General features: G+C 45.4%; 1 protein-coding gene across 5 annotated transcripts in view; it reads right to left on the reverse strand.

Moving 5' to 3' along the window:
- The window catches only part of UBR4 (ubiquitin protein ligase E3 component n-recognin 4), a 114,864-nt gene that overhangs the window by 32,122 nt on the left and 66,157 nt on the right, over positions 1-16,585 (reverse strand). For all 5 annotated transcript variants that reach the window (XM_037881067.2, XM_043531898.1, XM_037881065.2 and 2 more), the window contains 19 exons: positions 16,044-16,253; positions 15,116-15,265; positions 14,070-14,297; positions 13,861-13,939; positions 12,206-12,442; positions 10,621-10,789; positions 9,698-9,842; positions 8,804-8,889; positions 8,474-8,561; positions 8,136-8,329; positions 6,554-6,793; positions 6,057-6,195; positions 5,424-5,549; positions 4,720-4,848; positions 3,678-4,021; positions 2,779-2,869; positions 2,286-2,370; positions 1,762-1,889; positions 831-960 (listed from right to left, as the gene is read on the reverse strand). In XM_037881067.2, the coding sequence (XP_037736995.1) occupies positions 831-960; positions 1,762-1,889; positions 2,286-2,370; positions 2,779-2,869; positions 3,678-4,021; positions 4,720-4,848; positions 5,424-5,549; positions 6,057-6,195; positions 6,554-6,793; positions 8,136-8,329; positions 8,474-8,561; positions 8,804-8,889; positions 9,698-9,842; positions 10,621-10,789; positions 12,206-12,442; positions 13,861-13,939; positions 14,070-14,297; positions 15,116-15,265; positions 16,044-16,253 (2,998 nt within the window). The remainder of the gene's footprint in view (positions 1-830; positions 961-1,761; positions 1,890-2,285; positions 2,371-2,778; positions 2,870-3,677; positions 4,022-4,719; positions 4,849-5,423; positions 5,550-6,056; positions 6,196-6,553; positions 6,794-8,135; positions 8,330-8,473; positions 8,562-8,803; positions 8,890-9,697; positions 9,843-10,620; positions 10,790-12,205; positions 12,443-13,860; positions 13,940-14,069; positions 14,298-15,115; positions 15,266-16,043; positions 16,254-16,585) is intronic.

Here is a 16,585-nt window from a genome sequence, read left to right on the forward strand (position 1 = left end):
TTCCCTCCTGATGTTCCCAGAGAATAGCCCCATTGCCATGTCAGGTCTGAAGGAATCTGGAACTCCAATTCCTCTCACGCTACTGCAATGTGCTGATACCATGGCACAGAGTTGGCCCTTTGTTTAAGTACCCAAGTTGCCATTAATGTATTATTTCTATAGGCGTGCATAGCACTTTATACTCAAATCAACAAGAGGCATGAATCCTCCAAGTGAGAGTAAAGAAGATCCATACACTAGGTGAGTCCTGCATATCATAATCATACTGTACATTGATAATCACATTGGTAACTGGGAACTGCTCACCCCATGAGCCTTGAGGTTTTGTAATTTATATTACGAAGAGATGGAGTTTTCAAAAATTAATGATGTACAGACAATTATTCATCACAACAGCCCTATAAGGGAGGTGGTATCAACCCATTCTGTAGAAGGCCTACTGAAGTAAAGAGAGATTAAGTGCCTTGCCCAAGGCCACAAAGTAAGTCAGTGGCAGTGCCTGAAGTAGAATTCAGTTCTGGGGGCCCAGCCCTGTATTCCCACCATTAGACCATACTGCCTCCAATGTCTGATTTTATTCCAAGAACTCTCCAGCCATAGGAGTCGAGCCACAGGTCTAGCAGCATCTCAGAGACTGCAGCGCTGAGTCTGCCTGTTCTGCAGCTGATGTAGAAGTGCCAAGATTGTATCAGTTGCAACAAGAGGGAAGGAGACAGGAAGCAGTTCTAGGACCCGCTAACTAGGTCATCACTCAAACCTGGCCATATACAAATGTTCTTTGCACAATTTCACTCCATTTAGAAAAGATAAGTAAAAGGACAGGACTCTACCTCTAGCAGGGAGGCACTTTTTCCAGGCCTCATATGATGCTTTGGGGTCCCTCTTGAGCCAGAGCTGAGCCTGAGCATGGATCTCATTGCTGTAAGGTTTAACAGTGGTGAGAGCATCGACAGGGATGTCCTAGGAAGCAAAGGGAAAGCCTCAAGTCTGTGACAGCCTCAAAAAGCAAATTTTGTTCCCCTGAGACAAACTATTCCTGTGGCAGAACAATAAGGCATGCCTGCACAATGGATAGGTAAACACAGTTCTCCACAGGAGGAGAGGCAACTAGACCAGCAAGGTTTGTGTTCTATGTAATCAGAACACGAGTTTCAATTACGTAAGATTAGCCCACTTTACTTCAGTGCAAATGATACTGAGCTATCCGTGTACATCCCCCGCTTTATGCCCATGACACTGATGACCTATCATTTAAATGGGGATGCTTTATTCTAATGTAAAAGGTTGATACTGCTATGGAGTTCCATATTCCATGTCTGACATCGGACAATCCAAGTCAAACACCAGGGTCAAGACACACGCTCCAGTTGTGAATGGATCACACAGAGAAGTTGATCAATATTTCATCAAAATTTACAGCTCTACATTTACAAATTTTCAGTTGAGATAAAAATCAATAGATGTATTTGCTTCAAAAAAGCTAGGTAAAGTCCTGTAAGAACCTTTATAAAGTAACACAGTCATTGCCTTGAGGGCCCTCTTCCTATGCATCTTAAAGCTGTGCAGGAGAAAGTGGAGAGATCCTTAGATATATCCACCCCTGTCAGTGGATTCTAATGCATGTGGTCTTGAGCTTCTAGAGCAGCAGTGACCAGGAACAGGAAACCCGTACATATGGTACTTCTTCTCTGACACACACTGCTGTGTCTCAGATTTCAGTCAGCTGTCTCTTTGCTCAGTCCGAAGTATCAAGGGAGGTACCTTGTTTTTCTTGCTGGTTGGAGCAGGTGGTTTGATCAGTTTTTGTAGAATTCGCAGACACATTAGGGTGATGTTCTCAACAACTACGGGAGTTTTAATGTTCACTGCCATCAAGAAGAGGCTGAGAGCTGAAAGGAGGACACAGGGATTTAATGCCATTAACGAGTATGCAGTAAGGCTAAGAAAATCTCTGGAAGAGGTACTACTGCCATACACACAGATCAAGAGTCTTCAACAGAAGGCAAGTTCTCATATCCTTCGGTTGATTTATCACGTTCTCATGGAGAGAAACTTGCCCGTGATAGGAAAAAGATCCCACTTCCTTTCTCCTCTAGGTCTACTCCCTCCATGTTCTCCTCCCAGCACTCCTATTGTATATCCTGCCCCCATAAAGCCTACAGCTGACTCTCCCACTATTGACCCCAGTTACCAGCTCATCTGTGCTAGGATTACTACACTGTATTTCACAGACACCTAACTCATGCTTTTTACATTAAACTCTCTCGTTAGTTGTTTGAACTTACCACAGCGCAGTCGCAGCTCCCAGCAGCTATCTTCCTTCGAGATGGAGTCTGTCAGCAGCAACATTTCATACTGGAGGCTGCTAGCCTGCAACAGGAAAACGTACCAAGCTTTACGAAGGCTCGGGGACAGAGTACAGTCCTTGCTGCCTCTTCAGTATCTGGAGGCTGGGGGGGTTCGAGGTACATTAATTTTGGTGATCTCGACTCAAAGCCTCTATTTGAGATGACTGGCAACCTGTCTGAGAGAGGCCCAGGACAGAGTGCTAAAAGGACAGATGTATTGGCAGTGCTGTGTGGGGAAGCTAGCCCACCATGACGTCGCGTTGTGCTTGACTCCAGCCTGTGCTATTATAGTGCTTACCAAGACAGAAACGCCCTCTTGACTATGGATTGATTGGGAACACCGCTTTACAGAAATCAATTATTAGAATCAAAAGGCCACTGGAGAGGGGTAGGGGAGAAAGAGAAATAGTAAAATGCTGGAGTTCCTCACCAGATCAGGGTTAGCCCAGTGTCCTTTCAGAGCTGCAGAAACCTTCCCGATGATTAGGTCATTCATTTGTTGTGTGGCCTCTGGATTGTCTCTGATTTCAGAAGCAAAGTAAAATACTATTAAACACTGCTTGCAGACATTTCTCAGATGTACAAAGCGCCTCTCATGTCAGTCTGGTTCATCTAAAACGTAGAGCAAGCCCGTCCAACCAGCACTTTTCTGACGTAAGACCACAACTTGATAAATGAACTTCTACAGAGGAGGAAACTGAGGCACAGACATACTAATGTCCAATTTTCAAAAGTAATTTATTTAGGATGCAAAAACTTGGGAGACCCTGTGCCCGATTTTCTGAAGCGTTGACCATCCAAAACTCCTGCTGAAACGCTGAGTGCCTTCTAAAAACCACGTTTAGGCCGTCTCAAACCGAGCCACTCAAAACCTGCGGCTACTATTGAAAATGTTGACCTACAGAAAGTCAGTGCAAATGGCAGAAATAGAGTTCAGGATGTCCAACTCCCATTCCACAGAAACCATCTCATTACAAGTAGGAGTATGTATGACCCCTCACATACACCACCACAAGTACAGAGCTTCCCAGAGCTCAGCACTTCAACACAGAAATGTTTGTTTGAAGTGGAGTGCTTACGGAAAAGCTTGACCTGATGTGCAAGCCCTAAATCCTTTACAATGCCAATATGTGCTCAAAGTGATCCACAGTTAACATTGCAGTGGGAGAGCTCAACTGGTCTTTGGGGGAAACTGGGGTAACTAAAGCAGGTCTCAGTGTCATTAGTTATATGGCTACCTCCAACGATTTTCCATTCGTGAATCTACCTCACTAAAACCGGAACCAACAGCTACGAACCATCCTAGGTAGATGCAGAGCTGAGTCTAACCTGGTGAGAAGGCACATGAGCTGACGGACCTCCTCCCGCATGGTGGCTGCGCCCCGGCGCAAGTTGTAATCGAACAGCTCTCGCACCAGGCCCTGGGACACAAGAATGTGCCTGATGGCAGAGTTGGTTGCCAGGGCCCGGAGCAGCGTTATGCAGTGCTCTGTGACGGCTGAGGCACAGCCATAGCATTTCGTTGAAGATGTGTGGCCACAGCCTAAGACCGACAAAGCACGATATTGGCTGGCAGTAAACGTAGGCTGGACCGTGGTTCGGGAGGATTTGGTTGCTGCCTCTCTCTGCTGGAGATCATATTCCAGGAGCTCCTTTCTAGACGCAAAAACTTTCTGTAAACACACAAAAAAAGGAGAAATTAAACCTGCGCAGGATTTAACCCCTCCTAACCCAGGGGACGTTTGATGTTCGTAAACTAACTTTGCCATGTCATATTTCAATGGAACCAAATGCAAAATGGTGGAAAAAGAGATGCAGCACATGATCACGATCCCTGAATGTATCCAGGTGTCAGGCTGTGGGGGCACTTTATAGGTTTCATACAGAGCCATTTTTATCCAAAGATCTCCACATACTTCAAAACGAGTAATTTATAAACCTTACCCCACACTTACGAGGTAGGTAATTTTTATCCTCATCTTATAGAAGGGGAAAGCAGAGAGGCAAAGTGACCTGGACAAAGTCACCACACATCTGTGGCAGAACTCGCAAGACAACTGAGGAACCCTGACTCCCAGGCACCTCCTCTAACCAGTAGACAACGCTCTCCCCATTACATGCTTTATGTTGTTTAAGGGTTTGGTCCGCAGCGCCTGAGAATTAACAGCTGCCATAGCATTTAATGAAGGTAGCTCATGAGTTTACTGAAAATCTAGCTGCTACATTTCTTCTGCAGTACAGCCCTTATTGTTCCTACAGGGGGTCAATTTAGAACAGTCACAGCTCGCTTTGCATTTTTTATATAAATTGTCTGAAGCAATTTAGGACACTGGGTTGCCCAGATTCATGACAAAGTGAATATTCATAATACCTGAATGATCTTGGAGAGTTCATCAAATGAATTCTTGCAGTCACCACAGTACTCCTGCGCTAGCTGTAGTATGTACCTGTTCACACTAGCTGAGGAGGAGCTGATTCCGCCACTGCTACCAGAGTCCTCCTGAAACACAGGGAGCAGGGGAAAATAACCAGCAAGTTTACAGCAACACGTAGTCACACGGGAGGACTACACAAACATTAAGATTTCTACTACAAAAACCTGCTTGAGAGGAGAGGCCTCTTTGCCATTCTCTGCAGAAACTTCGTAACATCCTAGTCAGGCAAGAGGAAGATTCTTCAAAACAGGCAAGGCTAAACACACACAATTACACACTCTGGAAAATACCAGAGAGACTCATGTACCTGTAGACCACATACTACAGTACTGGCTAATTTATCGACATGCAACTGGCTTGACAAGCTGCTTCATGTACACCTGGAGTGTGAAACCAGAATGACAGTTTTAGTTATAGAAGAGGATGGGTTAGATAAAGGCAGTCTAAGAGCAAAGCCTATGGATTCACAGGACTCGCTCTAGCCCTAGCAAAAACACATTCACTTCGTTCCCTTCCATCACAATCCTGACTGAGAAAATGCTGCTTTCTGGTATGCCGCATTAAGGCCAGTGTCTTATTCAGCCTGGTCTTGGCTAAACTCACTTGTGCCGTATACTGGGATTTGTCTCGCTCACATTACCTGTGGCTTTTCGGGAGCAGCCTCGTTTACTTTACACAGCAGGTTTTCCAGCTGCGGTCGGTGTCCCATCAGCTGATGATACACTCTGTCAGCCTTATCCAGAAGAGTGTTGATATTTGTTACTGCCTTAGAAGAAAGAAAGAAAAAAAAATTGATGTCACTTGCATTCAGAGAAGATTTTTATTCCACTTTTAAATAGTGGAACGCCCGCCAGCAGAAACAGCTGTTGATTCGTCCATTATTTCTGCCTCAGTGTCTCTTAGCGAGAGGCAGTGCTACGTACAAAGCTTTCAGCATATGGGCTCCTGGAAGTCATCATGGTCACAAGTCAGAGCCCTAAGTACACAACATCTAGTTAGACTACCTTAATTTGTGCATGTGGAAGACAGTATAGAAACAGGAAGGGGATCCTGTACAAGGCTCAGCGCCAAAGCAAATTTACCTCCATGATCAATGCCACGTCCTGCATTAGCCACTAAAGAGTGACATAAGGTACTCCCCCCTCCCTTCCAGGCACCAAGCAAACTGCCTCCATAACACTCCCTGTTGGGATACCACCTCTGACGTCACTAGATTGTTGGCATGTCTAAGGGATATTGTGTTTTGTTACGAAACTACTTGTACTAGTCTCACCTTCTTCCGATCCTCTTCATTTTCTATTGGATCCACTGCACAGCAAGGCTTGGCATACAGCATGAAGTCAAAGCGAGCATATTTACAGAACCCACAGGCATTGCAGAGGAATGGATCCTTCTCATCATAATTAATGGATCTGAAAAGCAAACCAGAAGAATTAAAGGGGGGCAATAAAACCGTTTTATTGGGGGTGTGTGAATGACAGTGGGGAAAGCTTTAACTTCTATGTGCGCACGCACACACTCTCGCACAAATGAGATGGATGGGCATTAAAACACCCAAGCTGCCACAATACCCATTGGTAGCCTCACAAATACCTGACGACTTGAAGCACATTCGGTGCGTTTTAACAACAAAATTTTGTCTTCATGTCCTGCTGTAAGATAGTGTAGTGTGGCTGTGAGTTGTTATATGTCTGCCATATTTCTATACTGTAGGTGGAAGCATTTCAGTATATATACCAAGAGGATCCCTGTAAAGGATTATAGGCCCACCTGCACTTGTGACACTGGTACACATTCTCGCCACAGTTCCCACACACCCCAGGGTTGGCTGGGACAGATGCGCTGCACCGAGGGCACTGCAGGGTTTCTGTAGAGGCCTGGTAATTCTCATAGAAATCTGCAAATTCAATCATCAAGTTTGAAGCCACAATGGGCAGCGGCAAATCAATCTTCACCTCTGTCTGGCCTGGGGTCAGCTGTACCTTTTTGGCTTTGTGCCAACGGGCAGGCCTGGGAAGGAGAGGAAGAAACTTTCATTTAACAGAACAGTAACCTCCCACCCATGCACACAGAAGCCAAACAACAATCTCAACTCAAAATCAATTTTAATCAGCATGAATGGAGAGCAGTTCTAGGATTCATTTTCTTAGCTTGTATATTGATATGATATGTAGCCAGAAATACACTTTAAGCCATTATCCCCTTCATAGGAAGGGACTGTTTAGGATTAAAGAGCTGTTGATGCCTCATGGAAAAAAATAATTGTACAGACATTTTTTTTACAGACGGATTTTCACCTCTTTATTAGTAAAGACATCAGTAAGAAAAGAGGATATTTATTTCTAAAGATCTCATCTGCTCCTCTTCCTCATTCCCAACCTGAAATTAGAATCCTCTCTTTGTGACATCATAATCCTCTGCTAGGCAACCACTTGTGATGTCACTGAGGATTAGAAATTCAAATAAGCAGCAGGATAGATTAATTCCTAAACCAAAAAGATCTGATTCTGGCGAGAACGTCTCGAGAAGAAAGAAGAATATAAGCAGAAATGGGCTAGACATGCAGGGGTAACCAAGCCAGATCAGGGGCATTTAGGCATTTTGAATTCCTCAGCCAGATCAGGAAATAGAGAGACTTTCAGCACAAAGGAACTAAAAGATGATTCTCTGTAGATCAGCTCAAGGACACAATCTTGCTCCAATTTCAGTTTGTAAGACATATCAGGATGCCTGGACAGGGTTAATTTCTACATTCTCAAAGCTGTTATTTTATAAGACATGCTTAAAACAAGTATTACTATAGGCCGGGGTGATCAAGCTGGTTATCTCAGATTCATCGAGAGACCACTCTGCATCAGTGAGGGCATTCTCAATTCAAAAATCCCAAGGAAAACACAGGGGTAGTTAGTATGCAGTAAGAATCATCTCTCAGTGCACAGCCAGCTTCTTCAATGGGACGCTTTCAAACTCTTCAGTAGTGAACAGGATTTTAACCAATATTCATTATCCTCATTTTCACTTCAGCTTCATTCCCAGACTACATTACACTGTCCTGGGCACCGTGACTTTAATGCCAACAGACTGTCCACTCTGGGATCAAACAGGTACAGGAGTTTTACAGCAATGGCCATTGTTGATTCTCTTCTCCCCACCCTTCAAAAGGGACCAGGGAGTTTCAGCAAGTACACATCCTAGTCAGCGTGCCTTAGCTGAAGTGCTGGAAGGTGAAATTAAGTCCTCTAATTCAGGAAAGTGTCATATCCTATGCCAGGAAACAATCAGCACCAAATCAAACTTCATTTTGGCCAAGAAAAATATCCTGACATCACTGCCAAACCTGAGAAGTACATACTTGTTTTTCAGCTCCACTATGGCCTGCACTGTCCTGTTGTTGTAATAGAGGTTGACAGTCCGGACCATTTTGGTCCTTTTCAGATCTCCTATCTTTACTGTCACTTTGCTAATGGTGTGGCTGCCAATCAGCTTCACCACCTGCTGGGTAGTGGTGTAACGTGTGTCCACCTTGATGGAAGACAGCTTGATGTACTGGGAAGAGAAACAAAAGCGCTATTAAAATCCTCAGCCAGCACAACCGGATCCCAGTGAATGGAGAAACATGGCAATTTACACTGCTATAAAGGCTGGGATCTCTACAGTCTGAAGGGAAGACAAACAGCACTGATCACTTACACAGAATGGCACTTCTGGATTGTTGCAGACAAGACAAGGATCACTCTCCAAATAATAGCCGTCAAATTCCACCAGGCCAGACAGCGTGCTGGATAGAGAAAACATTAAAAAGAGCTGTACTTTAGCATTCACTCTGCTTTAAATACAAGTCATTCAGAGAAGAACAACAGATTTTATTTGACCGTTTTCTTAAGACCAGCTGCAGCAAGTCTGTGATTTCAGCTGAGGCCCTCCCCCACCACTGGTTTAACAAAAGATGTTTAAACTCCCTTGTGGAGTGCAGCTAAAAAGTTCTTGTAATGTACTGGAGGAAAGACAGGAAGAACTCACTTGTAAATGTTGGAATTAGGATGGTTGGTAAGGATGTGGTTTTGGGTCCGGAGGATCTCAACAGCCTTTTGGGAGTATTCCTTCAACTGAAATACAGTTAAACAAGTGAGAGAAGGTAGGGAGGAAATACCTTTTATTGGACCAACATCCACTGGTGAAGAGATAAGTTAAACAAGTGACTCGGGCAAATATTACTATCTTTTCTGCAAGTTTATGATTTTTAACAGCACAAAAAAGGACATACAGCCGCCCTCCCCATAGCCTTTTAGTTCCACAGCAGATACATGCTCTATACCCACAAGAAGCAGACTTTCATTGATACTAAAATTAGACTTCTACTGCAGTGATGATGCAACCCTTGGCTAACAAATGAGATTACTGTCAAATGTCTGCGGAATGCTCTCACCTCTTGTGCATATAAACGCACAATTATCCGAGCTTCCCACGATACCACAGGCCCCTGAGAAACCATACCACTTGCCCTTCTTTTAATTCAACACTAATGACTATAAAGTACTTTTTAGGGGTGAAGCAGATTGAAACCTATAAATTAGAGCTGGTTGGGAAATAATTTTCTTCTGTGAAAAATGATGAAAACAAAAGGTTTTTTGTTTTTCTTCAAAGTTTTTCAGATTTTATTGAGAAAATGTTTTTCAGTTTTTTGGGTTTTTTTTTTTTTTTTTATTTAAGAAAACCCATTTTGGGGGGAAATTAAAATGAAGCTTTGATGAAAATTTAACACAGACGTTTTCCATCAAAAAACCTTTCAACAGCAGGTATGATCAGCTTGACCATTAAAGTTACTCTTCACCCTTGAAAAGGGACACACATTTAGAAGGGAAAAAAAAGTGGGCGAGAGGCCCTCACTTCAGCTGTTCCAGGGTGACACCATACCTTCTTCTCAGTCTGTTGTGTTTTCAGAGAGAAGTATCCCAGGAGATCCACAAATTGGGCAGCCTTCCGTCCATAGGCTGGGAGTTCTGGCCATATTGACCACATGAGATCTAACAGCAGCTCTTGCTGAGACTTGTTAGAGTTCCTGATGGACAAATTACAGATCAGATCAGTTTCTGGAGATTAGTTTCTGTATGCTTTTCGTACCCCGCTCTCATAGGATTTACCCAGGCGAGAAATATACCGCAGTCAGTCCAGGCTTCTGCAAAGTACACACAACAAAATCACCTGTGTTGTTTAATCACCCCTCTTCTCGCCACTGAACTAAGTCTCGCATCCTGCTAAATGGTTCTGTGACAACTAACCACGGAGGAAGCTCAAGGAATTCAGCCCACTGAATTTTGCTCTATGCATAAATGATATGTGCATTATTTGATAACGATGTTAGTTTGCACCTCTCTAGAGGAAAGAAAGTGATTCTCTCATGAATTCCAAGTTGTACAGAATGGAACAGACAGCCCAGACTCCACACAGTAGAAACAGACCATTCCCTTTGGGTTATGATCAAAATCCATGGCAGTGAATGAGCCACAAGTGCAGTTAACTGCAAAAATGCTGGAAACAGATCCTCAAGATGATGCTGTCAGCCTGAAGGCCTCAAAACACCTGCTGAATGGGCAACTGAGCATCAAGACTTCAGACAAATAAGCACTTTGTCACCTGTCCATCTTAGTCTGTAAACTCCTTTGGATAGAGAGTCTATTTTTTGACTTCCACAGTGTTGAACACACTGACAGAACTCAAGTGCTAGAAAGCAGCGATTGACAAGTTTGTGCACTCTAATTCACCACAGAATTTTATCTGCTACAAAGGATCCATCTATGAGAAAAACTGTGGCTTTGGATAGGCCCTTTAACACACACCTGTAGATGTGGAGTGCCAGGCAGTGTGCCTGCCACCGCACAGAGGAGGAGTTGGACTCCAGCAAGAAGCAGCGCAGGAACTGAATAAGGGTTTCCTTATCAGCAAATTTATTCAGCTGGTTCACCAGAGCTGTGCAGAGCTGGTCTTCTTGGCTGCCAGAGCTCTCACCTGGAGAACAGCAAATAGCACAAGTCAAAAGAGCACAGGAAACCAGATAGATCGAATGCATCACAAGTGTGGCAGACGTATCTGTTTCATGGATAGCATGGCAGAAGAGAGAGAGAGAGAGAGAGAGACAGACATCCCCGGCTGACAACTGTGTGAACTGTAAGTGTTCATCAACAGCAAACAAGTTTCTGGGTTGGGACTACAGTAGAACCTAAGAGTTACAAAACACCAGAGTTACAAACTGACCAGTCAGTCAACCACACACCTCATTTGGAACCACAAGTACACAAATCAGGCAGCAGCAGAGACAAAAAACCAAATACAGTACAGTGCTGTGTTAAACGTAAACTATAAAATTACATACATACATATATATATATATAAATAAATATAAATATAAATATAAATATAAAGGGAAAGCAACATTCTTCTTCCGCATAGTAAAATTTCAAAGCTGTATTAAGTCAATGTTCAGCTGTAAACTTTTGAAAGAACAGCCGTAACAATTTGTTCAAAGTTACAGACATTTCAGAGTTACGAACAACCTCCATTCCCCAGGTGTTCATAACTGAGGTTCTACTGTAGTTCTGAATGCATGTGCCCTCCATCTTTTATTCCAGAAAATGGAAGCTAGCATCTCTGACTAATGAAAGCAGTGAATGTCTGAAAGGCTTCCTAGGGAGTTTTAGAAATGTACTATACTCCCAGGAAGATCCATACCATCAGCTCACCCTGCTGCCAGAATGGATCTCACAAAGGCTTTCTCTACCACAAGGGAGCCCGTGGCGTGGGAGGCTTCCTAGGTAATGATGTGATGCAGATCACTGGAGTGCTACACAGTGGAGCGTTGGGGGACTTGGAGCTGCAGGTTCAATACTTACAGAAACTTACTTAAAACTTATTTTCCCATGCACACAAGCCAGGAGGTGAGGGATAGGCACTAAGAGGGCCCCCCAAATCATTCACTGACCGTGAGTGGGGGAAAGTTTGAGCATAGACACATAGGAGCTGCTGCTTAGGGGCTGAGTGTGCAGCCCCAGTAGCTGCTTCAACTCTCACTACTGCCACTTAGGGAGTTGGTATGGTAAGAATTGTGATATATTATGATCCCCATTAGAACTACAGACCCAGCCAATTTATTAGGCATTTGTGAAGGGCCTGAGAGCTCCTCTGCACTTCAAATTTATTTCAGCACCAGTTTTAAGGAAGCCTGGCTCCATTCCTGACCCATTCCAATAAACATGCAAACTACAACAAAACTGGCCATGTGTCCATAAGTGTTTCTTCTGCTCTGCACACTTGGGGCTCTTGCCAAGAGCCGTGCATGTCTCAAAGCCAGGGAGAAGAGTATTTCTATTACCAGGAGCCCTGCAGAACAGGATAGCGGTACAAATAGACTAACAGCTTGCAGCACACCTTCTCGCTCTTTTTCCTTTTCTTCCTTCTTGCTCTTTTTGGTGGAGGATTTGCTCTGCGTTGCTGGCTGCCCAGTGCCTGCTGGAGCTGATGTAGAAGAGGTGCTAGATGATCCAGAGGATGAAGTCACAGACAGCACTTTACTGCCGCACAAAGCACAGGACAGAAGCTGCAGAAGAACTGGCGAGACTCCCTCATCTACCAGAAAACTGACTTGCAGGAGAAAATAGAGAACAGCTGCGGAGGAAGGAGAGGAAAAAGTTTAATTCGGAATAAAATAAAGTTAAAACCACCCCAAAAGTAGAGCCCTGCAAATCTGTGGGTATCCGCTTTATATCCACAGACCATTTTTGCAGATAGCGCAGATGCAAGGGCTCTGACTGTAAGAGCCAGGAGGGCAGCTGTGAGGAATGTGGAGCGGACACTCCATCTGCCCTGGGGGGCAAGGACACTGCGGGGGCAGCCTAAGCAAAAGGGACACTGGGCGGGGGCTGCTCAGGCCCTCTCACAAGGCAGGTGGAGGGTCCGGCGCGGCCCCCCGCCTGGCTCTTATCATGCTGGCAGCTGTGGGGCACCTGGGTCCCGCACCTGCCCTGGCCGGGGGGCCTGGAGGGCAGGGAGTCTGGGGGCCAGGGACATGGGCGGGAGGCTGCTCGGGCCCCCTGCCGAGGGCAAGTGGAGGGACCCAGGCTCCCCACAGTTGGGCTCTTGGAGCCACAGCCCAGCCACAGTAAGAGCCGGGCAGGCAGCTGTGGGGAGCCATGGTGGACCCTCCACCTGCCCTGGGTGGGGAGCCCAAGCAGCCCCTGGGCAGCTCCATAGGTGTCACACACACACCCCCACTCCCCCCCAACCCTGGCCAGCGTGGAGCCCAGCTGGGGAGCCACGGTGAACCTTCCATCTGCCCACAGTGTGTGTGTGGGGGGGAGGGGGCTGAGCAGCTCCTGACCATGTCCCCACCCCCCAGGTTCCCCGCCGGGCCAAGAGCAGGTGGAGTCTGCAACTCCCCACAACTGCCCGCAAGGCTCTCCCCGACTGGGCTCCAGTGGGAGATGGGGGTGTGCCTTGGAGCCTCAGCCACGCCCCAGCGTAGAGCCCTGCAAAACTGTGGATATCTGTGGAAATCCGCAACTGCGGATGTGGATATCTGCAACTGCGGATATCTGCAGATAATTTTTGTGGATCGGATGCGGATACACATTCTTGTATCCGCACAGGGATCTACCCAACAGGTTATTCTGAAAGACAGAAGAACCCTATTTACCTGACTAGAGCGAGGGGAATGGGATTTGTCTGGATACACAGAGTTAGGATAAATGGGACATTTGCCCTAGACTACAGAGCAGGTCAATGGCAATGCCACTGCCATGTCTCTCATTCCCCAGTCCAGTGCTCTTCCACTAGAGCACATTGTCTACTTCATTTCTTTTTACTTTCTCTAGCCACAGAACAGAAGCTACCAATACACACTGATAATTAGCGTTAGAAACAAATCCTGGGCAACTCCAAGCTCTTCTTTATCCCTTCCAGTTCTCCTGTGCTGAATGTCAAAACAGACACTCTCTTTCGGCAAACAGCTAGGAAACCCTGGATCAAATCTAAGCATGCTACGAACTGCCGCTGTTCTCTAAAATACTGTCAGGGAGAAAACTCACAGTCATCTTTAATGCAGAATTTCTGCCAGTTCACTGTTCGCTGCGTGGCGATCTCTGCACAAGCCTTCAAGTGTTCCATCTGAAATGGAGAGTAGCATGGGATTAAGCAGCAAGTCCGCTCTTCTGCTGATGTCACCTTTTTTAAACGCAACATGCCTCTCTCACTATATGCACATATGTTTCATCCACTGAAACACAATTCTCCTTACCAGACTGATCAGTGTATCATACTGTAGGGCAGAGCCTGAACTTGCGGTGACCACGCTTGCCCGCAGATAAATCCCTTGTTCTTCCAGGAGTTTTTTGATACCACGAACATGAGAATCCAAAGTGTGGAGGTCTCGGAGCTGGCGGTACTTCTCCTTTGATCCACAGATGAAGAGCAGGAGTTTGCGGACTTGGCGGCGTACAAACGGAGTCTGCTGGATCATCAGGTACTAGACAAAGCATTCAACATGAATGCTGTGAAATCAATACTTGACCTACGTCATCACAGCAATCACAAGACCTCAAGGTGGGTCAAGCTAACATGAATACTATTTCCACAGGTAAAGAGGAAACGGAAATGCATTTAGCAGCTTCTCAGTTTGAAGGTCCTGGGACCATCAACACAACAAGTCTTGGGCAGAAGAGAAGTTGCATAGCAATGCCATGCAGTACTGGAGCTAGTGGTTATGAAATGATATCCTGCAGGCTCATTCCATGGCATAGTTATCCAAGCTACCTATGAGCTCAGGTTAAAGGCCAGAACAAGCCTTACTGAAGGAATCCTTCCTCTGAATTAACAGCTGCACTATAAGTTATGACAGATGTAGGAGGATGTGTGGCTGCCTAGGGAAATAGGTGTGTGTTTGTGGGTTCCCCCCACAAATCTAAGCTGGCAGTTGAAATAAACGCACACCCCAGACCCATAATTTGTTCTAAAGAACATCAGTGAAGCACTAGCAACACATTTTCACACTCGACCACCATCTAGCAGAAGGCTCTTGGTTCTAGACCAGCAAACAGCGTTGAACTTCGGATAGTAACGGCAACGCTATCCGTGGAGCACGCGCTCCCACAGATGCTTGTTCGGTATAGACATACACAGTATTGAGGAGCTAGCCCCCTTACATGGGGGAGCGGGAGAAGGATCTCAGATCAGTCACACCAAAGTTAGGGCTCTCCCAGGGAGGATACCATTATTTACTCCCTTTTTTTACCACCCATAAATCCTACAGTCCACTTCCAGGAGCACCATATGTTCTTCACCTACCTCAGACAGGAAGTAGAACCAGGAATGATCGAAGATGGGTGTCGGGATCCGGGAATTTGTGTCTGCAATTTTCTTGATTTGATAAGGTAAGCGCAGCACCATCTCTGTCAGAAGCTGAGTATAGGCCTCAAAAACATCTGCTGCATGACCCTGAAGCGGAGAAACTCAGTGGGTTAGCTAAGGATATGGAGCGTGAGCACAGAATACTCCCATCTTCCAAGCATGGTAAATTGCTCTTCCATTTATTCTCAATTGCACCTTTACAGCTAAAATGAAAACCCTTGATTGGCAGATGAACACAAAACCAGCACGCCCCTATGGTGAATGTAATAAAATGCAGTGGTTATGGTGCAACCCGTCTCCCTGCCCTTAAGAATTTTAATGTTCTGTCCTTCAAACTAGAAAGCACTCTATCGTTTAATTAGGCTTCCGTTGTACTGCACCGATGCATAAATCAAAGCCTTGACGCCAATGGAAGTTTACAATAAAGACACCATGGTGGTTAAACAAGCCTAGGATTTAGCTTGTAAATCATGACGGCAATTGTGCAAACTGCAAGGCATCCTTGCCATGGTAAACAGCAGTGGTTTGTGGATCTTTGCCTGCCAAGCAAAAGAATTCACCCCCCTCCCCCCCCCAGAGTAGCATCCCTTCAGAAAGATTGTTTAAAAAAGAGACAATGACAGCAGCTCAAGAATTGCATGGCACAAAAATGCAACAAACATGGCTCTAGTGTTAGAGAGCATCAAGCAGCCCCAGATGTAAGTAAGGACTCTAGAACGCAGGAGGACAAATTCTGAATCGATGAAGAGAGAGACAACAGCAGGCCAGATACTAGATAATCCTACAGCAGTTTGGCAAGGAAGAGCTCTATGCCTGTGGTTGGATGCTGATACAGGTTATGATGGTGGCATGGTGCGGAACTCACCTTCACGTATTGCCGGAGAAAGAAGGGGCCCATGTCAGGTGGTGAAGAGGTAGTGTGGGGTTTCAGCAGCTGGCTGGTGGCTACGGGCTCCTCATCATTCTGCTGGCTTTTCCAGTATTCCAGCAGAGACTTCAGAACGTGCAGACAGTAATCAACTGCGCCAGAGCTCAGCAATGCCGCAGCAGTGGCGCTAGAAATGAGGGAAGAGGACTGACAGGGGAATAAAACGGTTACTCCACTCCTAAGCAGCAGCTGTTTCAGTAAAGCAGACTAAGTCACTAGCACCAAAGAGCCATTTGCAGACATTAGGGGAAAGAGGGCAGATTTTGCTGAAACTTTACAGGCAGTTTCATGTTTGGGGTTTGAGTTTCTTTAAAAAAAAAAAAAAAAAATCAACTGAAATATTTACAGAGACTCTTTTGAACAAGCGCTTAGTAAAGAAAAACAAACACAATCTCCGCCTAAGTCTAATCTCCCCTCGACACATGTGCCAGAGGCCACTGAGCTGTGGATTAGAAGACTAGTTGTTTTTTTTCACATTG

This window comes from Chelonia mydas, chromosome 18, assembly GCF_015237465.2.
Source record: "Chelonia mydas isolate rCheMyd1 chromosome 18, rCheMyd1.pri.v2, whole genome shotgun sequence".
NCBI lineage: Eukaryota > Metazoa > Chordata > Testudines > Cheloniidae > Chelonia > Chelonia mydas.